This window comes from Aethalodelphis obliquidens, unplaced genomic scaffold, assembly GCF_003676395.1.
Source record: "Aethalodelphis obliquidens isolate GAN/ISIS:26980383/991018 unplaced genomic scaffold, ASM367639v1 scaffold62, whole genome shotgun sequence".
NCBI classification, from domain to species: Eukaryota; Metazoa; Chordata; class Mammalia; order Artiodactyla; family Delphinidae; genus Aethalodelphis; species Aethalodelphis obliquidens.
In genome coordinates, this window is record NW_020838006.1 from 10,824,881 (window position 1) to 10,849,731 (window position 24,851).

Sequence of the window (24,851 nt, forward strand, 5' to 3'; positions counted from 1 at the left end):
TAGCCACCTGCGGCTACTGAAATTTAAATTGGTTCAAATTAAATCAGATGAAAAATTCAGCTCCTCAGTTGCACTGACCACATTTTGAGTGCTTAATAAATCATTCCCAGCATCACTGAAAGTTCTGTTGGACAGTGCTAATCTAAAATGAAGCGAGGGCCTAGAATTGATCTTGGAGGAATGCCAGCTGTTGAGGGCCTGCCAGAAGAAGACCAGATAGAGAGGTGTGGGAGGGCAGGAAGGCCAGGTGGGCCATCACGTCACAGAGTCAAGGGCAGAAGTGTCAGGAAGGAGATAGTTGCAAATGTCAGCTGCAGCTATGAAAGCATCAGATGAAGACCGGGGCATGCCCCTTGGATTGAACCACACGGCACTCAGGGTGATCTTGGGTTAATAGGACCGGGAGCCGATTTGGAGTGGTTGGGAAGCGAGAGGTGAGAGGACAATCAGGATGGACAACTCTATCAACAAGTTTGTCTGGGAAGGGAGGCGAAGACTACAGTGTCAGCTGGAGGGGAGCACGTGGGTAAGAGGTGGAGGGGAGGGTTTTGTTTATTTGTTTAATGAGAGAAACCAGGATGTTTAATAGCCTATGAAGAATTCTAGGAATTTATCCCTGAGATACACTCACGTGTTCATAAGGACGCACACACACCCGTAACCTAAACAGCCTGGCTTGCAGGGGGGCTAGTGAAATGAACTGTCCTGTCCATACAGTAGAATTCTTGCAGATACTCAAAAGGAAAAGAACTTTCTACAATTCCCGATATAGGGCCGTCTCCAAGATTTATTTTGCAAGGTGCAGAATAGGACATATTATGCGACCCTCTGTATTAAAAACAAGAAAGTTGATATTTCAGAAATACCCTACGCCGATATTTGGGGAAAAAAAGACTTCTGAAAGAATGATCACGAAATTGGTAATGTAATAAGAGGAGGGACTGGGGCACAAAGATGGGGGTGAATTTTTTTCACAATAAATTTTTTTAGTGCTTGATTCTTTTCAACTAGGTACGTGCATTTTAAAAATAGAAGTATCTTTTAAAGTCATTCGGAAGGATTCATTTGAGAGAGAGGTTGAGTAATCAGGAGAGGAGAGAGAGAAGTGACCCCCTCCCGCCTCTCTGGCCAGCATCCCTTGACCCTTGATTATGCCATTGACCAGAGCTTTATGAAATCAAGCATATTTTTACATCAGATGAAATTTGGTGACGTTCCATCTTAACCATCCCCTATATCTATTGCTGGAGAACAAACGACCCCAGAACAAACATTCACCCCCTCACAGCGTCTATATCTGCACGTGGCTCCTGGGTGCCTCTCGAGGCTGTAATCAAGGAGTCGGCCAGGGCTGCAGGCGTCAGGGCTGACTGGGGGGGCACCCTTCCCCAGCTCACAGCCTCTGGGCAGGGAGATCAGTTCCTCAGCACGTGGGCTGCTCACACCGGGCAGCCGACTCCCGTCAAGAGCCAGCAAGCGAGAGAGGGAGCCCCCAGGACGGAAGCCGCAGCCTCTTTGTAACCTCATCTCGGAAGCTACGTCCCCTCACTGTGCCGTGCTCTGTTGTCTAGAAGTGAGTCACTGGGTCCAGGAGAGGGGCTTCCGCAGGGAGAAGGAGGGCATTACTGGGGGCCCTCTTAGAGGCTGCCCACCACCTGTCCCCCAGTTCAGCTCAGTGGAACACTTGTTGATATGCTCCCGTTCTATCGCAGTTCATCAAAATCATGTCTGCCGTGAACACAAGGGAAGCCGTGCGTTCATCACTATCTGCTTTTCCTCAGAATAACCAGTTGTTCTTTTATCATTCTGCAGTAATGCTTTAGGGACTCCCAGCTGTTTTATACTTTGTGGATTCCATCAACTTGATAAAATTTGGGAAGTTTGATAAAATAGGAAATGACCATCACTTCACCCTTCAAAATCATTAGGGAACATTTTCCTATACTACATAAGAAAAAGGCCTTGTTTTTAGGAAGTATATACTGATGTAACCAGGGGCAAAGGGGTGTGTTGTCTGCCACTTACTCTCAAATGAGTAAGAAAAAAATAATATAAAGAGAATGATAAACAGGGAAAAATGGAAGCAGTTGGTACATCTGAGTAAGCATATTTAAGATCCTTACACTATGCTTGCAATTTTTCTGTCAGTTTGAAATAATAGCAAAATTTAAAGTTTGGAAAAAAAATTCTCAGGCCCCTCCCCAGACCTGCTAAATGAAAAGTGGGAACTCATCTTATGAAAGATCCTCAGATACATTCTGATTACTGATCATCAAGGTTTGGGTCTCACTGCCTGAGAGCCCATCTCACTCTGCTCTTAAAGCTGCTGTGTAGGGAATTTCCCGGTGGCGCAGTGGTTAAGCATCGCCTGCCAATGCAGGGGACACAGGTTCGATCCCTGGTCTGGGAAGATCCCACATGCCACAGAACAACTAAGCCCATGCGCCACAACTACTGAGGCTGTGCTCTAGCCCACGAACCGCAACTACTGAGCCCGTGTGCCACGACTACTAAAGCCTGTGCGCTCTAGGACCCATGTGCTGCAACTACTGAGCCCACGTGCTGCAACTACTGAATCCCGTGTGCCTAGAGCCCGTGCTCCGCAACAAGAGAAGCCACTGCAATGAGAAGCCTGTGCACTGCAAGGAAGAGTAGCCCCCGCTCACCGCAACTAAAGAAAGCCTGCGCGCAGCAATGAAGACCCAACGCAGCCAAAAACAGCTGCTGCGTAGAGCATCTGAAATCGCCAAGTGGACTTTTGCTTCTTTGGTAGAGGAGGTCGTCCACGGGCTGGTGTTCATCCCCTCACCAGCACCCTTGGCTCTCCTTCAGCGGTAGAATTGGCTCTCTGAGGGACGGGGATTTCGATGACACAGGGGACTCTAATTTTGAAGCCTAGGGAAGAAAGGAGCCCCCTGGGATGTGTTCGTGGTCGCTGTGAAGGGTAGATGCAGTTGGTCTCAGCACAGAGCTGTGCATCCGCCCCAGCCTGCCTCTTGGGCTCCCCCACAATTCTGGGCCACATCTTGATCAGCCCCGTACAGGGGCCCTGGCTGAGCTTACCTAGTGAGTGACCCTGTCCTGGGGAGCCCACCGTCCGGTAGGGAAGCCACAGGCAGCCCAGGGGGAGCACAGGGTGGGGCCTGGCAGCCTTCCTGTGGCAGGCCAGGGAGGCTTAGTGGGAGGTGTGACACATGAGTGGCTTTGAAGAGCAGCAGGAATTCACAGGTGCATGTAAAGCCGTGGGACCCTGAGACTAGTCACCTGCTGCCAGGTCCCTGTGCTGGTCCCGGAGGTCGGGAGTGAGTGCCAAGCGCCGCCTGCTGCCCTGCCCTCGGGGCTGAGGGCGGTAGGGAGGGGACTAGAGAACCAGGAGAAGAGGCCCGCGAGGTGGGTTCAAGGGCCAGTCCGGTGTGCCAACCTGGCCGGAAGCCCAGGGGTCTCCCACTCTCTCCTGGGGGCTGCAAGCTCTTCACAGCATGAAGCATGCTTAGCTCAGTAGTAGATGCCACCAGAGGGGTCAGTGGGGCTCTGCTTCCCGGGGGACGGACAGCAGTCCCTGGAGGGCGGGAGCTCCAGCGCTGTGGGGTGAGCTTGAGTTTGCACCTGAGGAGGGCCTTGCTTGGAAAGAGCCGTCATCTCATTGCGTTGAGGCCTTTGGGCCCTGACTCACCTGCTGGTTTGTGTTGTTCCATTGCCCTCGGGCACGTTTTCCTCTGTGGTCCCGGTTACTCCCTCCCAGCCCAGGACACGTGGCTGCTGGGCTGCGTGCGCCTGGGGAGTGGCTGGCTTTTCTGGCCCGCCCGAGGGAGCCTCGATACCGGTGCCAGTTCCTTTTGGAAAATAGGAACGGTGGGGCTTTGTCCCTGAGCTTATGTTATTAATCATTATGGATGCTATTCTCGTCCCTTCCAATGGTTGTCATGCCCTCTTAATTAAGCCTGTATGAGTAAGAGCATTTATCTGTGTGGCTTGCCACGTACTTACCTGGAATGCTTGGTTCAAAGGGTAAAAGAATATACATGCCCGCAACCTGGAACAACTGCATAACTGTTTGGTGCAAGCTTGTTTGTTTGACTTGTCCAAAACAACTTACGGAAACACTGGTTTGCTTCCCCCTCCTAGAGCTGTGTCACTTAACTGTGAATCAGCTGTGGGCTTTGCTAGGTGACTCAGAATCACTTCACCCAAACCTGGCCGCGTGCTCCCGAAACATCTATCCCATCTCCTCTTAACAGAATGACTTGCAGGTCGTACAGGGTAACAGGCAAAAATCATCTGTAGTTTATGACTTTTACCAAGGGATTCCCTGTTAGCAAACAGCTTCTCTCTTATGCTTTCTGCTCTTCTTGGCTTCACGCAACAAAACAGCATTAATGGTGGAGGAAGAACTGAACAGTTGAAGACATGGTTAATTCAACACCTACTGGAAGGATCAGCTTGTGTTTCTAAATAACAGAGCAAGGAGGCTGAGTTCTGACCAACTCGAAACAGTGTGACTTTTGGTTAGAGCCTTTGTCAGAGCCCAAGTATGAGGCTCAGGCAGGGTTGTGCTGGCTGACAGCTTAACCTAAACGGTGACTGGGATCCGTTTTTCCAAAGGTTGGACTAAAGAGAACACTGATCACGTGGGCTAGATGCTGTCTTTCTAGAACTTTCCAGTCTCTGAAAAGTGTGTCATGGAGTCAGAGAAGGAAGCCATTGCTGCTCTCAAAGCATAAACTACAGGCACGTTTTAGACTTAGAAGCGGCGAGTAGAAGCAGGTGGAATTGGAACGAAGCTTCTTTTCTGAGGTGATTTCAGGAGCCTCACGACGTGCGTTTTACTGCTGCTGCCCGTTAAGTACACTCTTCTGAATGTGCCTTGTAGATAGAGCTACAATATTTTAGCCCTAGCTTTTACTGTCTTTCTGAATTCACAATTTTCTTTTCAGTAACACACCTGAATTTTGGTAATACTGGCCTCACCTAGAGAACCAAGAACATCTTCTAAATTCACCCATGTGTTTTGGGCCTAAGAAAAATCAGAACTTTTCTGTTTCCATTGGGTGAACAAAGTATGACCCTGTGATATTACATCCAGAATAATAAATTTGCTTTTACTATATTTCCATTATTTTGGAAAGAACCGCAGAGATCCTTGGGACTGTGGTCAGAAACAGAGACGAGCTCATGCAACCTGCATTGTGGTCTCGCAGTGCCTCGCTCTGACCCACTTCCCTCCCATCTGGGCATCCTGGGAGCATTGCCCTTCAAGCCCGAGAGGGGCACGTGTGTAATGCACTAGGCAGTCAACCCATGATTGATTCCATAATTAGTTTCAGCGAAATTCTGTAATCACTGCAATTCTGAAGATCCCGTCTCAGCCCATCTAACACCGCACACGCCACAGGCCAAGTCTCGCCAAAGCACTCGCACACCCAGGAGAAGCCCACTGTGGTTTGAGTAGGCTGTACTTGGGGTGGGGGGTGTCAGCCACAAATGCTCCGATTTCTTCATGCAGGCTCTGGGCTCTGATCACGCTGGGATCTTGGATTCTTTGCTCTCGAAGACCTAGAGAGTACACATCTGCAAAGAATTCATTTCTGCTTCACAGACGAAGCTGTGCTGCTGTCCTCACGCAGGTGTTTCTGTTGTGCACACACATCGTTATGGCCTGTTCCTCTAAGAAACGTTAGCATCCCGTGTCAGATGTCAGTATAAAAGGGGAAGTGGGAAACCCACAGATACTTCCCCTGCGGTTCGGTGCTATGGGGACTCCGGACAGATTTCAATGGCCTGTTGTCACCAACTGGGACAGCACTGTGTCACTTCAGTTCTAGACGTCAGAAACGATTGACTGGCTGCCCGGGTGTGTGCAGGGCCCTGTGATGGAGCAGTGAGGAGTGGGCCGGGCCAGTGCCATCAGCCTGTGTGGCTGTCAGCACGGGGCACAGGCCCTGCCACTCACCCAGGAGGGGTGCAGGTGATGGGGAATTCAAGTGGCATGAAAGACGTAGGGGTGAAGCAGGAACTAATCCTACTTCATGAGGCTTAGAGGTGGGAATCACTGGGAATTATCTGTCCTGAGCAAAAGGAAATCAAGAGGATGAAGGTTCGAGTCCCTGCCTAGCACTTAGGGTGTTTTTCTTGGAGAAAAAGATCATGCATGACCATCAGCTGTTCCTGGCTCCAACTTGACCCAGGCAGTGCCACTCGGCAGCCACGGGCACCCAGGTGGCCATTCCTACCCGCCACGGGACAGGACCCGCCGCCCCAGGGGTGGAGGGTACATGTTCATCTCTTGGGCGTGGAGGCAGTAAAGTCACAGTCAATATTATGGTTATTGGCTTGGTTTTGTCATGATGTTGACTTTGAGATATTAGGTGACACGAATGGAGGACATAGATGTTTGTGTTTATCAAAGGGCCACACCCTGTTTAGGTGGGGAGAAAACCCAGCACTGCTGGGGACGATCCCAAGGGTGATGGGGAACTCCAGTGCTTTCTCTGCGGCCCGAAGTCGTGCCTGCGTTTTACAAGGGGTGACGGGTGAGGCGTTTCTGCAGGCGGGAGCCCCCTCTGCAGGGAGCAAGGGCCCCAGTGCCTGCACAGGCAGGTGCCCAGAAAGGGGTGCAGACACCGTGGGCACAGATGCAGCCACTCACACTCTCCTGCTGTCTTTTTCCTGGTGGTGACCATCAGTGTTTTCTTAGATTAGACGCTATTCCCCCTTGATATTAAGAAAAATGTTTATTTTAAATTTAAAAAATTGTTTTGGTTGAAACCCTGGTGTGGGCAGTGGACTATTTCCTCCATTTCGTTTAGTGAACTGTTTACCTCAGCCTTTTATTTTTCTAAACTCTGGGTTTCTCTTTCATGCCACAGTGAAATTGCATCCCCTCATACTCTGAGACTCGGGACTCACTGAAGGAGCCTTGGGGGGGGTTGTGGCGGGGGCGTTCTTTGGAGCCTCCCCTTGTGGGTTGGTGCCTGTTCACATCCCGTCCCCCAGCCTGAGCCCTGAGCCCTGGAGTGTTCTTGCCCATCAACTTAGGACACATTAAAGATGAGGCCTGACCAAGATCATTGTCGCAGATTTGGCTGGTTACAGACCCCTCTGGGTCTCATCTCCCAATAACCCGGGTGACCTGTGTGCTACGCATGGGGCTTCCTGACCTCGACAAGCTCGTGCTGCAGGAGAACACTGCCCTCGTCCTTGGCTCCCAGGCTTCCAGACAGGAAGGGAGCGGTATCTTGCAGGCCCAGCACACCCTTGCTCCCAGGCCTCTGCCTGCACTCAGATCAAGAGGAGGCTGGTTCCTGAGCATGTGAGGCTGTGAAAGTCTCGTCCAGGAAGCACCTCCTGCAGAACAGATGCCGCTGGTCATCTGGATGATCTGAACAACTGGGTTAGTGTCCTGGTAGCATCAGTGAATGTGTCAGTGTCATGGGCTGATGGTAACATATCAGATTGTCAACCTCTCTCTTCCGATAGACCGTCGCCCAGGACCATATTGTAGCAGAACCTGGACAGAGGATTTCCTCCTGCATTTCAGTTTGCAAAATAACATCACACCTAGAGGTCTAGTTACTATACTGAGTGATGCCTTTGAAAAAGTAACTCAATTTTTAAAAGAAACTTAGTCATCAGTCCTCTGATGTGGGGGTAAACTGATCACTATATTATTTTTACATGAATACTTGATAAAATACGAAATGCTCTTTTCCCTTTCTTCCACAGAATTGGTGTCGCCTTTGTCTGTCTTTTCTGTCCTGCCATCTCGGGTCATCCCCGTCACGTCGCTCTTGCCTTTGTCACCTTTTGTGGTCACAATGCACATTACATGATGTGATGTTCCTGAAGTATCCATTGTGGTTTATATACATATATTTATATTTATATTATTTTTATTTCCTTATGATTAGTCATAGCTTGTTTTTGATCTTAGGGACACTGATTCTTTTTATTTCCAGTTACACTTCTCTTATACAAATTCCGTCTGCCTTCTGACCTGATCCTACACGGTGGGACCAACTGCTCTGGGCCCCGGAGTGGCCAGTGTTAAGGCACCGTCAGCCGAAGCCTGGCCTCGAGCCACTGCTCTATTGTCCCCCTTTGTGGATGTCCTCCAGAGCCCACAACTCTTCTTCTCCACTCTCATATCTGGATGTTTCCAGATTACATCCGTTCAACTCAGCTGCCTCTTAAGCAGCATCCGTTACCACTTTTCTCTCCTCCTCTAGTAAAGGAGATGTCGCTGATCGCCGCCTTCCTTGTTCTTGGATCATTCATGAACGTTTCTACTCCCTCCTTCTGTGTTTAGTAAATTGCACTGTGTTGCCAGGTTTAGGTTTGCTCGTTCTCTACATTTCCCTCTGTTGGAGTTGCTCTCCTAAGCTCTTCGCCCATCACTAGCTTTCTTTTCCATGTTTCAGCTGTTCAAGTGCTTGTGATTTTGCCACCTAACTTTCCCACCACATTTTCCACACTTTCTTGTTCTTTGCCTTTCTTTAGAAGCCTTTCTTTAAAACGTACTCACACGGATTTCTGTTCTTTTTTTTAAATTAACTCTTAAACTTCCTTTCCAGAATTTTAGGCAACTTTTAAAATCTTGCTTAAATTTGTGCTTAAAGGTCAGAATAGGGTAAACATGGTGCGTTCTAGAGCCAGATTCCCTCGGTTTAGAGATTTAGCTGAAGCAGAAAAAAGTCTGAGCCAGGTGGGACAGGACAAGATTTCAGCCTCACCAAGAATTTCCAAGACACAGGCAGACCTTCACAGGATGGAAGTGTGGTCCATCCAAGTCCGCATCTCACAGCACAGGTGAACCCAGTGGATAACGGGGTGATGTTATCATAGTCAAAACCAGCACAGAGTCCGGACGCACCATCAGGCAAGAGCCAGGCAGCCGCAGGTCCGTAGCCTGGGCTCTGGAGCCACATGGCCTGGGCTCAAACCTCCTCTGAGCTGTGTGACCTCGGGCAGGTTTCTCAACCTCCCTGTGCCTCAGTTTCATCTTTAGGTTGTTGATAATGGTGTGCCTCTCATCGGGCGGTTACAAGGAGCAAATGAGTTAGTATATGTATAGTTTAGAACAGCGGCTAGTAGGTAATGTAAGTGGTGGTCACTGTAAATTAAGTTACATGCAGGTAATAGAATGTAACAGACATTAAAAGTTATATCAACAAAGCAAGAGGAAAAAGGTTTTGACATACAAGCTTGGTTAGAAGTGCAGGAGATGGGGAGGGGGGAGGGGGGAGGTCAGTAACCAAGACTCCCATGCAGCTGGCACAGAGGAACGTGTATGGAGCACAGGGACTCGGGGACGCTGCCTGAGCCCCACAGCCTGCAGGAAGCAATCTGTAGGGAGTGTGTCCACCCCACGCTAAGGCCCGGGGAGCCCAAGGAGGGGTTTGTTAGACTTACCACTTAGTGATTTCATGTGGATTTTGGATAAATGGGAAGGATCCCATGTTAGGGTGCCCATAACTTGGAGAAAATATTAGCACCCACTGGTAGAGTATGAAAGGACAGCGGTGATGAGCAGCTCTGATGAGGGCTTTTTGCTCCTAATAATGTTTCCCAAACCCAGGGAGGTGGGTCAGCCTCTCCTCAGTTTTGCTTTGTCATCTTTTGTTAGTGCCTTGCAGCCACCTGTGCACCTTTGGGCCTGTAGCACTGGCAGATCTGTAATGATCTTAACAGCCCTGACTGGCTGTAGCTAAATCAGATGCGCAAGCCTCTCTGCTCCAGCAGCGTCAGCACAAGTGCACACCTGAGGGTGGTTGAGAAGCAAGCCTCTGGCTTCTGCAGGGCCCCTCACTCTCAACTGAAAGTAATTTGCATTCTCAAAATATCTGCGAAGTTTTCTTTTAAAGTGCCTTTAACTTTCGGGAATTTCAATCTGAAGCCCAAATAATATGCGGAGAACACAGGCTCAAAAGGTGATGTTTCAAAAAATTTCTTTATTAAACTACAGTTGATTTACAATATTGTGTTAGTTTCAGGTGTACAGCTTCAGATTCTTTTTTCAGTATAGGTTATTACAAGGTATTGAATATAGTTCCCTGTGCTATACAGTAGACCTTGTTGTTTACCCATTCTCCATATAACAGTTTACACCTGCTAATCCCACACTCCCAGTCCTTCCCTCTCCCTTGGCAACCACCAGTCTGTTCTCTATGTCTGTGAGTCTGTTTCTGTTTCACAGATAAGTTCATTTGTGTCATATTTTAGATTCTACATATAAGTGGTATCACATGGTATATGTCTATTCTGATTTACTTAGTATGATAATCTCCAGGTCCATCCATGTTGCTGCAGATGACATTATTTCATTCTTTTTATGGCTGAGTAGTATTCCACTATATATATGTACCACATCTTTATCCATTCATCTGTTGATGGACATTTAGGTTGCCTCCATGTCTTGGCTATTGTGAATAGTGCTGCTGTGAACATTGGGGTGCATGTATCTTTTCCAGCTATGGTTTCCTCCAGATATATGCCCAGGAGTGGGATTGCTGGATCATATGGCATTTCTATTTTTAGTTTTTTAAGGAACCTCCATGTTGTTTTCCCTAGTGGCTGTACCAATTTACATTCCCACCAGCAGCATAGGACGGTTCCCTTTTCTCCATACCCTCTCTAGCATTTATTATTTGCAGACTTTTTAATGATGGCCATTCTGACCAGTGTGAGGTGACACCTCATTGTAGTTTTTTAAATTAATTTATTTATTTTTGGCTGTGTTGGGTCTTCATTGCTGCGCACGGGCTTTCTCTAGTTGCGGCAAGCAGGGGGCTACTCTTGGTTGTGATGCACGGGCTTCTCATTGCGATGGCTTCTCTTTGTTGCAGAGCGCAGGCTCTAGGTACATGGGCTTCGGTAGTTGTGGTGCGCAGGCTCAGTAGTTGTGGCACATGGGCTTAGTTGCTCCGCGGCATGTGGGATCTTCCCGGACCAGGGCTTGAACCCATGTTGGCAGGCAGATTCTTAACCACTGTGCCACCAGGGAAGTCCCCTCATTGTAGTTTTGATTTGCATTTCTCTAATTATTAGCAATATGGAGGATCTTTTCATGTACCTGCTGGCCATCTGTATGTCTTCTTTGGAAAAATGTCTATTTAGGTCTTCTGCTCATTTTTGATTGGGTTGTTTGTTTTTTCGATACTGAGTTGCATGAGCTGTCTGTGTATTTTGGAAATTAAGCCCTTGTCAGTCACATTGTTTGCAAATATTTTCTCCCAGTCTGTAGGTTATCTTTTCATTTTGTTTATAGTTTCCTTTGCTGTGCAAAAGCTTATAAGTTTGATTAGATCCCTTTTTCTTTTTTAATTTCTTTTGCCTTGGGAGACCTAAGAAAATTTTACTGCAATTTATGTCCAAGAATGTTCTGCCTATGTTCTCTTCTAGGAGCATTATGGTGTCATGTCTTACATTTAAGTCTTTAAGCCATTTCGAGTTTATTTTTGTGCATAGTGTAAGGGTGTGTTCTAACTTTACTGACTTACACGTGGCTGTCCAGCTTTCCCAACACCACTTGCCGAAGAGGCTGTCTTTTCTCCCTTGTACAGTCTTGCCTCCTTTGTTGAAGATTAATTGACTACGTGTGTGGGTTTATTTCTGGGTTCTCTATTATGTTCCATTGATGTTATGTGTCTGTTTTTGTGCCAATATCACGCTGTTTTAATTACTGTAGCTTTGTAGTGTTGTCTAAAGTCTGGGAGAGTTATGCCTCCATCTTTGTTTTTTCCCTCAGTTTTGCTTTGGCAATTCTGGGTCTTTTGTGGTTCCATATAAATTTTAGGATTATTTGTTCTAGTTCTGTGAAAAATGTCATGGGTAATTTGATAAGGATCACATTAAATCTGTAGATTGCTTTGGGTTGTGTGGCCACTTTAACAATATTAATTTTTCCAATCCAGTAGCAGGGGATATTTTTCTATTTCTTTGTATTATCTTCAATTTCACTTATCAGTGTTTTACAGTTCCCAGCATATAGGTCTTTCACATCCTCGGTTAGGTTTATTCTAGATTTTTTTTTTTGGCGGTGGTGGTGGGGGGACACACTATTTTAAATGGAATTGTTTTTTACTTTCTACTTCTGATATTTCATTGTCAGTATAAAGAAATGCAACAGATTTCTGTATATTGTTCTTGTATCCTATTGCCTTGCTGAATTAGTTTATTAGTTCTAATAGTTTTTGTGTGGAGTCTCTAGGGTTTTCTATATAGAGCATCATTTCACCTGCATACAATGACAATTTTACCTCTTCCCATTTTATTTCTTTTTCTTATCTGATTACTGTATTAAGACTTCCAATACTATGTCAAATAGAAGTGGTGAGAGTGGATGTCCTTGTCTCATTCCAGAATTTAGCAGGAAGCCTTTCAGCTTTTCACCATTGAGTATTATATGGGCTATGGATTTGTTGTAAATGGCTTTTACTATGTTGAGATATGTTCCCTCTGTACCCATTTTGGTGAGATTTTTTTATCATGAATGGATGTTGAATTTTATCAAATGCTTTTTCTGCATCTATTGATGATCATGTGGTGTTTTACTTTTCTTTTGTTGATGTGGTGTATCACATTGATCCATTTGTGTTTCGAACCATCTTTGTGACCCTGGAATGAATCCAACTTGATCATGGCATATGATCCTTCTTATGTGTCATTGGATTCTGTTTGCTAATATTTTGCTGAGGATTTTTGCATCTATATTCATCAGAGATATTGGCCTGTAATATTCTTTTTTGGTAGTATCTTTGGTTTTGACATCAGGGTGATGGTGGCTTCACAGAATGACTTTGGGAGTGTTCTCGCCTCTTCAGTCTTTTGGAAGAGTTTGAGAAGAATAGGTATGAGTTCTTTGTATGTTTGGTAGAATTCCCCAGTGAAGCCATCCAGTTCTGGACTTCTGTTTGCAGGGTGTTTTTTAAATTACAAATTCTATTTCATTTCTAGCGATCAGTCTGTTCAAATTATCTGTTTCTTGATTCAGTTCTGGCAGACTGCATGTTTCAAGAAACTTGTCCACTTCTTCTAGGCTGTCTATTTTGTTGGCACATGATTTCTTATGGTTTTTTGAATTTCTGTGGTATCAGTTCTTATTTCTCCTCTTTCATTTCTTATTTTATTTGGTTCCTCTCTTTTCTTTGTGGTGAGCCTTTCTTCTTCTCTTTTCTTCTTGATGATCCCTGGGGGCCAGAGTTTGTTGATTTTGTTTATCCTTTCAAAAAAACAGCTCTTGGTTTTTTATTGATTTATCTCTTTTATTTCCTCTCTGATCTTTACTATTTCCTTCCTTCTGCTGACTTTAGGTTTTGTTTCTTCTTTTTCTAATTCTTTTAGGTCTATTTGAGATTTTTCTTGTTTTTTTGAAGAAGGCCTGTATCACTATGAACTTCCCCTCTTAGGATTGTTTTTGCTGCATCCCATAGATTTTGTATGGTTGTGTTTTCATTGTCATTTGTCTCAAGGCATTTTTAAATTTTCTCTTTGATTTCATCACTGACCCATTGGTTTTTTAGTAGCATGTTGGTTAGTCTCCATGTAGTCATTTTCTTCTCATTTCTCTTTCTCTGGTTGATTTCTACTTTCATGCCATTGTAGTCAGAGAAGATGCTTGAAATAATTTCTGTCCTTTTAAATTTGTTGAGGCTTGTTTTGTGCCCTAGTATGTAGTCCATCCTAGAGAATGTTCCATGTGCACTTGAAAACAATGTGTATTCTGGTTTTTTTAGACTGAGGTCCCGTAGATATTAATTAAGTCTAACTGTTCTATTGTGTCATTTAGAGTCTTTGTTTCCTTTTTGAGCCTGGAAGATCTGTCCACTGATGTCAGTGGAGTGTTAAAATCGCCTACTATTATTGTGTTCCCATCAATTTCTCCTTTCAACGTTTGTTAGTATTTGTTTTAATGTATTTATGTGCTCCTATATTGGATGCATTTATATTATATAATATTAATAACAAGAATATTATAACAAGTATAATATTCTCTTCTTGTATTGATCCTTTCATCATTTTATAGTGTCCTTCTTTGTCTGTCTTTATGGCCTTTGTTTCAAAGTTTATTTTGTCTGATATGGGTATTGCAACCCTCGCTTTCTTGTTTCCATTTGCACGAAATATCTTTTTCCATCCCTTCATTTTTAATCTATGTGGATCTCTTGTAGGCAGCATGTTGTAGGTTCTTGTTTTATTATTCAATCTGTCACTCTATGTCTTTTGATTGGAGTGTTTAGTTCATAGACATTTAAGATAATTTATTGATAGGTATGTATTTATTGCCATTTTAAACCTTGTTTTCCAGTTGATTTTGTATTTCTTCTTTGTTCCTTCTTTTTGTTTTTCCTTTTGTGGTTTGATAATTTGCTTTTGTATTACACTTGAGTTCTTTTCTTACTGGTTTTTGTGAATCTATTGTATGTTTTTTTATTTTTTAATTTAATTTTTTTATACAGCAGGTTCTTATTAGTCATCAGTTTTATATACATCAGTGTATACATGTCAATCCCAATCGCCCAATTCATCACACCACCACCCCCACCCCCTGCCGCTTTCCCCCCTTGGTGTCCATATGTTTGTTCTCTACATTTGTGTCTCAACTTCTGCCCTGCAAACCGGTTCATCTGTACCATTTTTCTAGGTTCCACATACATGCGTTAATATACGATATTTGTTTTTCTCTTTCTGACTTACTTCACTCTGTATGACAGTCTCTGGATCCATCCACGTCTCAACAAATGACCCAATTTTGTTCCTTTTTATGGCTGAGTAATATTCCATTGTATATATGCACCACATCTTCTTTATCCATTTGTCTGTCGATGGGCATTTAGGTTGCTTCAATGACCTGGCTATTGTGCTGGCTATTGTAAATAGTGCTGCAATGAACATTGGGGTGCATGTGTCCTTTTGAATTATGGTTTTCTCTGGGTATATGCCCAGTAGTGGGATGGCTGGATCATATGGTAATTCATTTTTAGTTTTTTAAGGAACCTCCATACTGTTCTCCATAGTGACTGTATCAATTTACATTCCTACCAACAGTGCAAGAGGGTTCCCTTTTCTCCACACTCTCTCCAGCATTTGTTGTTTGTAGACTTTCTGATGATGCCCATTCTCACTGGTGTGAGGTCTCACCTCATTGTAGTTTTGATTTGCATTTCTCTGATAATTAGTGATGTTGAGCAGCTTTTCATGTGCTTCTTGGCCATCTGTATGTCTTCTTTGGAGAAATGTCTATTTAGGTCTTCTGCCCATTTTTTGATTGGGTTGTTTGTTTCTTTAATATTGAGCTTCATGAGCTGTTTATACATTTTGGAGATTAATCCTTTGTCCATTGATTCGTTTGCAAATATTTTCTCCCATTCTGAGGGTTGTCTTTTCGTCTTGTTTATGGTTTCCTTTGCTGTGCAAAAGCTTTGAAGTTTCATTAGGTCCCATTTGTTTATTTTTGTTTTTATTTCCATTACTCTAGGAGGTGGATCAGAAAAGATCTTGCTCTGATTTATGTCAAAGAGCGTTCTTCCTATGTTTTCCTCTAAAAGTTTTATAGTGTCCAGTCTTAAATTTAGGTCTCAAATCCATTTTGAGTTTATTTTTGTGTATGGTGGTCAGGAGTGTTCTAATTTCATTCTTTTACATGTAGCTGTCCAGTTTTCCCAGCACCACTTATTGAAGAGACTGTCTTTTCTCCATTGTATATCCTTGCCTCCTTTGTCATAGATTAGTTGACCATAGGTGCTTGGGTTTATCTCTGGGCTTTCTATCTTGTTCCATTGATCTATGTTTCTGTTACTGTATGTTTTTAATTTGTGGTTACCCTGGTTTTCAAATATGGTAACCCATAACTATAGCTACTTGCTTTAGACTGATAGTCATGAAAGCTCTACACTCTAAAAGATGTACATTATCCTACTACCCTTCTCCACATTTTGATGTCCATTTTACATCTTCATGTTTATCCATTTGCTGTTCCTTGTAGTTGTAATCACACTCAGAAAATTTAAAAAAATTTTTTTAATCTATGTACTGGCTTATTTAACTGACCTTCAATCCTTTTATATATCTGCCTTTCCTATCGTGATTTTCCCCTTTCTTATAGGTTCTTGCTTCATTTCTATTTAAAGAAGACCTTTCAATATTTCTTTTAGGATAGGGTTAGTATTGCTGTATTCTTGTAGTTTTTGATTGAGAAATTCTTTATCTCTTCTTTTAATCTAAATGATAATCTTGCTGGGTAGAGTATCCTAGGTTGCAGAGTTTTCCCTTTCAGGACTTTGAATAGAGCTTGCCACTCCCTTCTGGCCTGCAATGTTTCTGTAGAGAAATCAGTTGATAGCCTTATGGGGGTCCCCTTGTAACTGACTCTTTTTCTCTTGCTGCCTTTAGAATCCTCTCTTTAACTTTTGCCATTTTAATTATACGTCTTGGTGTGGGACTCTCTGTACTTCTTGTCCCTGGATATCTGTTTCCTTCTTTAGGTTTGGAAAGTTTTCAGCCATAATTTCTTCAAATACATCTTGATCCACTTTTCCCTTTCTTCGCCTTCTGGAATTCCTATTATGTGTAGATTGGCACACTTTATATTATCCTGTATGTCTCATATGTTGCTTTCATTTTTTTCATTTGTCTTTCTGTCTGCTGTTCTGATTGGGTGACTTCTGTTATTCTTACAGATCACTTTTCGTTCTTCTGCATTATTTAGTTTGCTATTTATTGCCTTTAGCTCGGTTTTTATCTTGGCAATTGAGTTGTCTAATTTTGATTGTCTCTTTATGCTTTCTAGTTCCTTGTTACAGTGATCTCCATTTCTACTGATAGTCTTTCTTAATTCCTTCAGCATTTTTATTACCTCCTTTTTGAACTCAGCGGTCTGGTAGACTGGAGAGGTCTGTTTCATTGTTTTTTCTTTCGAGGACTTCTTTTTTTCTTTTAATTGGGAGTACTTCCTCTGCTTTGTCATTTTACTTTCATTTCTCTTACGCTAAGAATTTAGGAGAAACAGTTACATACTGTGGTCTTGAAAGGCTGCTTTTATGTGGGAGCATCCCTTTGTAGACTGTGTAAGTCCAATATTTTTGATGCGAGGGCTGTATTTGGTGTGGATGCCTGCCATGACTTTGCTCAGAGCGTGCTGGCCACTGTCCCCTTGATAAGGGGTGTGTTTGGTGCTGTGGTGACCAGAGCCTGCACTGGATATTGGGCGGGGCTTCCTCTTTGGTTGTCACAGCCCTGTCGGGGGTAGGGTTTGCTTCCCAGTTGTTGGAGTAAAAGCCCCCAGGTCCGGTTCTAAGCTGCAGTGTGAGGTAGGTGAGACTGGAGCACTCCCCCTGGAAAGGAGTTGCTGGGTGTTCCTCTGCAGGACCTGTTTGCTGGGACAGGCAACTCTGTGACACCACCCGTCACCTGGTGTGCACACCCACAAAATCAGCCTACCCTCTACTGCCAGAGCGCGTGCGTCAGCTCTGCCTGCCTTCATCATGTGCACACTCACAAAGTGGGAGCTCCGGAAGCTGTGCCCACTGTGAGCATGGTGTGAATGAGGCTTCCATGACGGACCCACGCTCTGTCCCACACACACCCCCATTTGCAGCCTGGACCACATCCTAGGCCCTTCGGGCTATGTCCAAATAGCCAAACCAAGTCCTCTCCTCGAGTCTGTCCGCTGAAGCCCGAGTTTCAGCACCCAGGCACTGCGCACACCAGTAAGTGCACGTCTTGGGCTGGGAAGTGTGGTGACGTGGCAGCAGTCAGTGTCGGTTCCTCTCTATCCTGCTTGTAAGCAAGCCAGTCTGTGCACACTCCTCTTGGGCAAATCCCAGGCTCCTGCAGCTACCTATCTGTCCTGGCCGAGCTCCCAGCCGGCGAAGGAGGTTCCCAGGGTAAGGAAACCATTCCTCTTTCACGGCTCCCTCCCAGGAGCACAGGTCCCACCTTGATTCCCCCCTTTTTTCCCTTTAGTCTTACCAGGTTACACGGGGGTCTTTCTTACAGCCTCAGTTGTATGAGATCTTCTGCCCGCTTTCAGTTGGTATTCACTGTCCGTTCTTTCAGGCGACTTCTCTTTTTCTTTTTATGGGGGCTGCTTCCTCCACTTTTTCATTAAGCACTTTCAGTTGGTGTTCTGTGAGAATTGTTCCAGTTGTAGATGTATTTTTGACGTATTTGTGGGGGGAGGTGAGCTCCACGTCCTTCTGCCCTGCCACCTTGATCTCCTCCTCCCAAAAGATGATTTAAGAAGTAGATATTTTCTTTAAGTTGAACTGACATTTGTCTTCCCCAGGATCAGCTCATGCAGTTAATGAACTCGTGGACACTGGCATCTCACTGGTTGGGTGAGCTGGGCCTGGCCACCAGGTCCGGGAGCTGGGTTTGGACCTTCTTGGAGGAGTCTTGGTTTCCAGCTGGGACCAAGATGATGATCTGGCAACTCTCCTGGTGGCCCTTGACTTTCCCCTGTCATCTTCTCTCCACCCAGCTCTACCTGCATACCACCTTCCCTTCGCCAGAACCACCCCTGAGGGCTTGGGGGACTGAGATTCCTGTCTCCACTGGGTGACATCCTGAGGGGCTGGACCCAGGTCAGGGCAGGGAACCATCTGGAACTCCAAAATCCTGAAACTTCTGACATACAGCCCATGTTACGGTGTGTTTCCTATGACCCTATACACGTGACGGGCACATTTATGGTCCAGAAAGTGACGCTGACTTCAAGAACATGAATGTGTCTCGTTTACACACCCACGAGAAGGGAGGCTTTGCCTGTCTGTGCTGTTCTCGATGAGGTTATCGGCTGAGCTGTCATCCCTGGCTGCTGCTGTAGGCTTGGAGCTGGGCTCCGTTGCTCTTCCACAGGTATCTGTGGAGCACCGACTTGGTGCCGGAGCTTTTGCAGGCCCTGGGGGCAGAGTCAGGAGACCAGGTATTAGATGGGATAGAATGTTTAAAGCAGAAAAAAACACAAAGTTCACACAGACAATTAAAAACCAGATGGTCTGAGTGGAGTGCAGGAACTAAAATAAAGGGATGTGACGGTGACGGGAGACTCCTCTGGGGTAAGTGATTTGGGACGGCTTATCTGGGGGAAGACAGGCTGAAGAGCAAAGCTCAGTGGCAGGGCAGGCGAGGCAGATGGTGATGGGCCTGCGGGAAGAAGGAGCTAGACTGGAGGCAGCGGGGCTGTGAGGGAAAAGTGGAGGCTTGAGTTTTCATCTCGAGTCTTTGGGAAACCCCTGTAGAGGCATGTTCTGGTCCCGTTTTAAAACATGGCTTGGGCTGCGTTTGCACAAGCGTGGGAAAGTTTGGGAGGTGGTTTCGGTGCAGCAGGGGCGACAGCCCTAAGGTAGGAGTTGGGAGGAATGGGGTGTGCTTGGCAGGTGGAGTCGACAGGACCCGATGGGGAGGGGCAGAGAGTCATCCAGGGTGACGTCTGCAGTTTGGGTCCGAGTAGCTGGCTGGTAGTGGTCCCTGAGATGGGGGCGACTGGGAGAAAAGTTGGCCGGGGTGGGAGGTGAGGGATTCAGAGCGCTGGCCTGTTTGGGTGTCAGCAAATCTCACACTTCTGCATTTTGTCAAATGGTAAAATGAACCAACCCCTCCAGAGGGAGAGGAGGTGGATGTAACTCCCCGCTGGTGCTGTCCCTGCACCTTGCTGCCCCTCCACCCACTGCTTGGGGTTGTCAGAGCCTGATGGCATCGCCAGGCCCAGGACAGATCTGGAGTTTTTAACTGTTACTTCCGAACGTGTTCAGCCTGCTGCTTGTTTGAGGAACTTTCCTCTAGATCTAACAGACAAAAATTGTTTTTGTGAAAATGTGGTACTTCAAAAGGCCTGTTCTCTACTTCCCTTTTCACCTGAATTGCCAGACCCTTGCTTAATTCTGCCCTGACTCTAAGTACATGACCTCAAACAAGTGACAGGATAGAGGAGACATGCTTGTGGTTGCCGGGGTGGATGGGGAGGGAGGGCACAGCTGTGCACAAGGGAAGCGACCTCTCCTGCTGGCCCCGCCCACAGTGGGCGGGGCTTCCTTCCAGGCAGTGGTTCTCTACCCCAGCTGTGCGATGGAATCATCCAGGGGAGCTTTGCTAACCCCCAGGCCACACCCCAGCCCATTAAATCAGGACGGAGTGGGGTAGGGGAAGTAGGGATGGGTGATGGCAGTGCTGTCACCAGGACTGTGCACCCGAGGCTGGCGGGACTCAGGGACCCTGGTCCCCCAGGTGCTGTTGCTGAGCTGAACTGACCTGAGAACCCAGTTCATGTTTGAGCTGCTGTCGTGGGATGAGATGGCCTGGCCGCAGAGGCCCTCAGCCTGGCTCCAGCCACTCAGCTCCACACTCAGAGAGACTGGAGGCCTCTAGCAAACGAACAGGAAGAGATGAATGCACAGGTTTGGCCTGTCCCCAGCCAAGACCTGCCCAGATAGAGTCCTTCTGGGCAGGTGGTTGTTGCTTTGGGGGAAGGAGTAATGGAATAGCTGCTAACAGATTGAAAATGGCGCAATACTGTAATCAACTGATTTCCTGAGCGGTGTGAGTAGAAGGATCCCAAAACTGACTATGGGCTCAGCGAGGCAGAGTCTCTGCTGCGAGCCCGGGAGGATGAAGCCCCGTCTGAGGACTGCAGGTCTCAGAACACACTTCTGTACTTCTCCACAGGGAAGAAGGGATCTGGTTACTCACCGTTTCTCAGGGTAAGCTGCATGTCTGGCCAGCACGCGTAGTGATTCGGTTCCTGTTGCAGGCAGACCTCCGAGATACCCTGGGCTTGGTTCCAGGCCACTGCGATAAAGCGAGTCATGTGAATTTTTGGTTTTCCAACGTATGTGAAAGTTATGCTTACACAGCATTATGTCTATAAAAACAGTGTACATACCTTACTTAGAAACTAATGCTGTTTGAAAAATGGCACCAACAGAATTGCTCAACACAGGATTGCCACAAACCTTCAATTTGTAAAAAACTCAATTTCTGCGAAGCACAGTGAAACAAGGTCCACCTGTATAATCATTGCTAATAATGATGCCAGAAATCAGTCTGTGCTTTTTAGAGAGTAATTTGGAGCGTGAGTGTTTTAATGAAGCATGAGTTGAGAAAAATTTCGTTCTCTCTTCATTCTGGTGCTTTTTATGGTGAAGAAGTCAGGACTTTTATCCTGCTTGTATTTTTAATAAGGTTTTGATTGAAGAATCTCCAAAGAAGCCAGTTTTTTCACCCCACCCTCCAGGCGGGGCAGCTAAAGAGAAGACGCCAAAGAACTGAGCTGCAGGAGGCAGCGTGAGGCCCTGAGGGGATGGCGCCTCCCCGCCAGAGCACACACGGTGGCCTGGATCTGCCCAGCATGGCCCGCGACGCCGGCTTGCGTGCTGGTGAAGGATGGCAGACAGCAAACCAGTGACTCCCCGCCCTGGGTTTGTCCACGGAGAAACTTCGAGGGCTTGCTGAAAGTTCAGAGAGTCCTGGGTCCCTCTACAAGCCAGCATGACGGCATCTTAGCATCTCGGGGAGGTACCAAGAGTCTGCATTTAACAAGGTCTCAGGACCCTTAAGTGACCACAGGACCAAATGATCACCAGGGTTCCTTCAGAGCAGCAATTTCGTGCTTCTGGAGTTAGTTCTGCCAATGCCCACCATTTCACCAGTAGGCGAGGATGTGGAAAGCTTCGCTGGGGTGGGGGGCAGTTGCATTACAAGTTACATGACCACACACTGAGGGGATCCAGACCCAAGAGCAGTGGGCAGCGGCCGGTTGACCCAGGAGAAGCTGTCTCGAGGCCAGATGGCATCTGACCCCATCTTTCAGGCAGGAGCCGAGCAGGCCTGCCCCATTTGTGCAGGAAAGGTTGCAGCGTCGCTCACTGACCTCAAATCCAGTTGAACTCTTCACCTCAGGCAGGCGGGCCGTTGCAGTTTGTTTCCTCTTGGCTGCTGGGTTTCTTCTTTGGGCTTTAGCTGCAGGTCTTAAGTTCTGGTCCTGCTCCCTGCCACTTCCCAGGGCCTCGGCACTGTGCTGAGGAAGGCCAGGTAGAGGTCATGGGGGCATAATAAGCCTTCCCGCCCCCCACGGGCCACGTTGCCTTTGGGGATCACAGAGCTCTGTGAGGCAGATCGAGCCCTGAGGGACCCAGCCATGGGACGGCCGGGGTGGGGGGGTGGAGTGGGGTTGGCTCGACCCAGAGGCCTGGGGGCCTGTCACTCTTCAGCTTCAGAAGCAGCCTTGCTCCAGGACAGGCGAGGAAAGGGCACGAGTGGAGACAGGAGCTCCTGTGTAGACTGCCTGAGGCATGAGGGGCCGGGGGGCGGGGGTGGGGGGTGGTCCCTGCCCCGGTTCCTACCTTTGCTTCCAGCGGCGCAGTTAAGTGTAGATGAGCCTGTGATATCCAGGAACCTCTACCCTTAGGAGCTGCCCTCAGCAGGGCAGGCACTGCGGGTGGGCAGTCGTCCAAGCCCAGTGGGTTCTGAGTCTCTTCCCCGGCCTGGGCCAAGCCCCTAACCTGGGACCTGAAAGAAGAGGCATCTTCGAGAAGCTAGGTCACTTGGGGCTGGGTCATTCAGGGCAGAGGGCCCGTCAGATGGCTGCCCTCGGCCTCGTGAGGTCTGCGGGACGCTCTGGCCTGATGCCAAGGGGCTCCCCCCTCCGCAGCCACGCACGCAGGGTGGGCTGTTTGCAGCTCACAGGGAGCCTCGAAGGCTTGTGGAGGGCAAGTGTGGCTGGTAGATTCTGTGACAAACTAGGGAATGTCGTATCCTCATTTTGATCCTAGTTTAGTTAAATTTATGTCGCTTTTAGTTTCTTATGGTTACTTGTCAAATCAGGAAATAGATTCATCTTCTGTGCCTCACCCCCTTTCTGTCTCTCATAAACAGACATGTTTAAAGGTTTCGTAAGTATTAAATGACACCAGCTGCAAGAGTCTGAAGTGCATCTGGGGGGAAATACTACATTTTACATCAGTAGTTGACAGTCGAAGTGGGCTCGTGAGAGGACGGGAGACATGAGTAACAGAAAAGGTAGCAGAGGCAAAAACTAACCTCTGGGGGCATTCGGGTGGCATGGCCGTTCTGCTTCTCCAGGTTTGTGAACTAAATCACACCGTCTCCGCCGTCCTGTCAGGCTGAAGGTCGCATAAACCCCGCAGCTGAGGGGTGCCTGCTCTAGGCCTGCTCAGAGGCTGCGGGAAGAGCCCGTCCCCACTCGGCACCTCCCCCATCAGGAGCCGTCCCCCAGACCTAGGCAGGCCCCTCCCCAGCCCAGATGGACAGGGGCCAGCTGCCGGGAGCCCATCTCGGCACGGCCCTGCGGAAGGCAGAACAGGCTAGAAGAGAGGAGGACTGACCGGAGTAACGGGGGGCCTCCTGAGATGCTACAGGCCTAAAGGAGAGGGAGGGAAGCAGGTTGCAGCAGGAGGCAGAGGCGTTTGACTTGCAGTCTGTGAACCGGCCTCCTCTCCCCGAAAGCCGGCGGGAGTGTGCGCCGTGTCCAGCCCGTGTGGTGTTTGGGGCTCCCAAGAGGGGCAGCCAGGTACCCGGGCACCAGCAGCGTTTGTGCTCAGAGTCTTGTTTTCTCCATAAGTAAATAGCTGTTATCAGAAATCTCCGTGTGTATTTTAAGCCAAATCCCAAAGGAGTTATTCATTGGTTCAGTACCCAGGGCAGAGCTCTATGCACGCTGTCCAGCACCCAGGGCACAGAGGCGGCCGGGGCCCCGGGACTGGAGCAGCAGGACTCCCGCCGCCCCGGGGCCGTGATGCCGGAGCGGGGCCTGGGCCGCCCCTGAGGCGCCACCGCCCAGCCTCACGTGACTCAGCGTGTCCTGTGTTCTCTCAACAGCAGATGAAGCACGTGGCCGAGAACCTGAAAGAGGACTGGAGGGAAGGCGGGAAGGAGGAGGCGCCCTGAGGGCCGGTGGAGCCAGCGGGCGCCCTCCCCGCGCGGAGCCCCGCACGCACGCACGCACGCCGCCCAACCTTGCTCTGGAGCCGCCGCTGCCCAGCCTGGCACGTGGGCGAACCGCCAGCTCCCCGGGTTGCCCTCACGGTGACCGTCGGGTCGGCAGGCGGGGCGTCCAGCAAGGTGGCGTTGCCGACGCTCGACGACGCGAGGTGCCTCTCTCTGGCTCTGTCCTGCTCTATGTTCACAGACCCTTTATTCACGGAACAGAGGTCACCAAGCTATTAAAGGCCTCATGCCCGCCTGACGCCTCCTTCCGTGTGTGGATGGAGCAGCCCGTCTGCTCCGAGCTGGGTCGTGGAAGGGGGAGCCGCCAGGGCAGCCGAGGGCCGGGCCCGCCTCGAGGCTGGGCCGCTTCCAAGGCGTGTGGAAGCCCCAGGGGTCCTCGGGAGGTTCTGCTGCCGCTGGGCCTTCCCTGGGGGTGCGCGGCAGGGGCCGCTGGGCTACCTTCAGCACAGCCGGCCGGCTGGGCCACAACTGGGGGGGCTGTCCCGGCTGTGCCCGCAGGGGTGCAGCTCCCTCACCAGCACAGCAGCCCCCATCCCCCCGGAAACCGCCCTCCGGGCTCCTGGCTCTGGTCCAGCCCTGGGGACCACCCCGCTCGGGCCAGGCCTGGCTTCCTTTCCCACCAGCTGCTCAAAGTGCCCCAGACAACAGCCAGCCCCGCCCCACTGGGGCCCTCATAGCCAGGACACCGGGCCCATCTCGGGAAGGCCGGGAAGGGCGGGCAGGTCTAGACCCGTGTCCCTCGCTCCGAGCCCGGCCCCTCGGTTCCCTCCTTCACATCACGACTGGGGTGGCCACGGCAGGCCCGCTCCACGCATGTTTTTGGAAGCCCAGCTCTCCCGTCTGCTCCGCGTGGTTCAGCGGGTGCTGCCAGACTGTCGTCTTTGCCAGCATGG

At 48.2% G+C, this 24,851-nt stretch overlaps 1 protein-coding gene across 3 annotated transcripts in view; it reads left to right on the forward strand.

Annotated features, from left to right (window-relative positions):
• The window catches only part of ANO10 (anoctamin 10), a 213,492-nt gene extending 189,299 nt beyond the window's left edge, over window positions 1-24,193 (forward strand). For 2 of the 3 annotated variants that reach the window (XM_027088317.1, XM_027088320.1), the window contains one exon: window positions 23,830-24,193. In XM_027088317.1, the coding sequence (XP_026944118.1) occupies window positions 23,830-23,898 (69 nt within the window). In that variant the 3' untranslated portion in view covers window positions 23,899-24,193. The remainder of the gene's footprint in view (window positions 1-23,829) is intronic. The other variant, XM_027088318.1, reaches the window with a different exon arrangement.
• The last annotated feature ends 658 nt before the right edge of the window (window positions 24,194-24,851 follow it).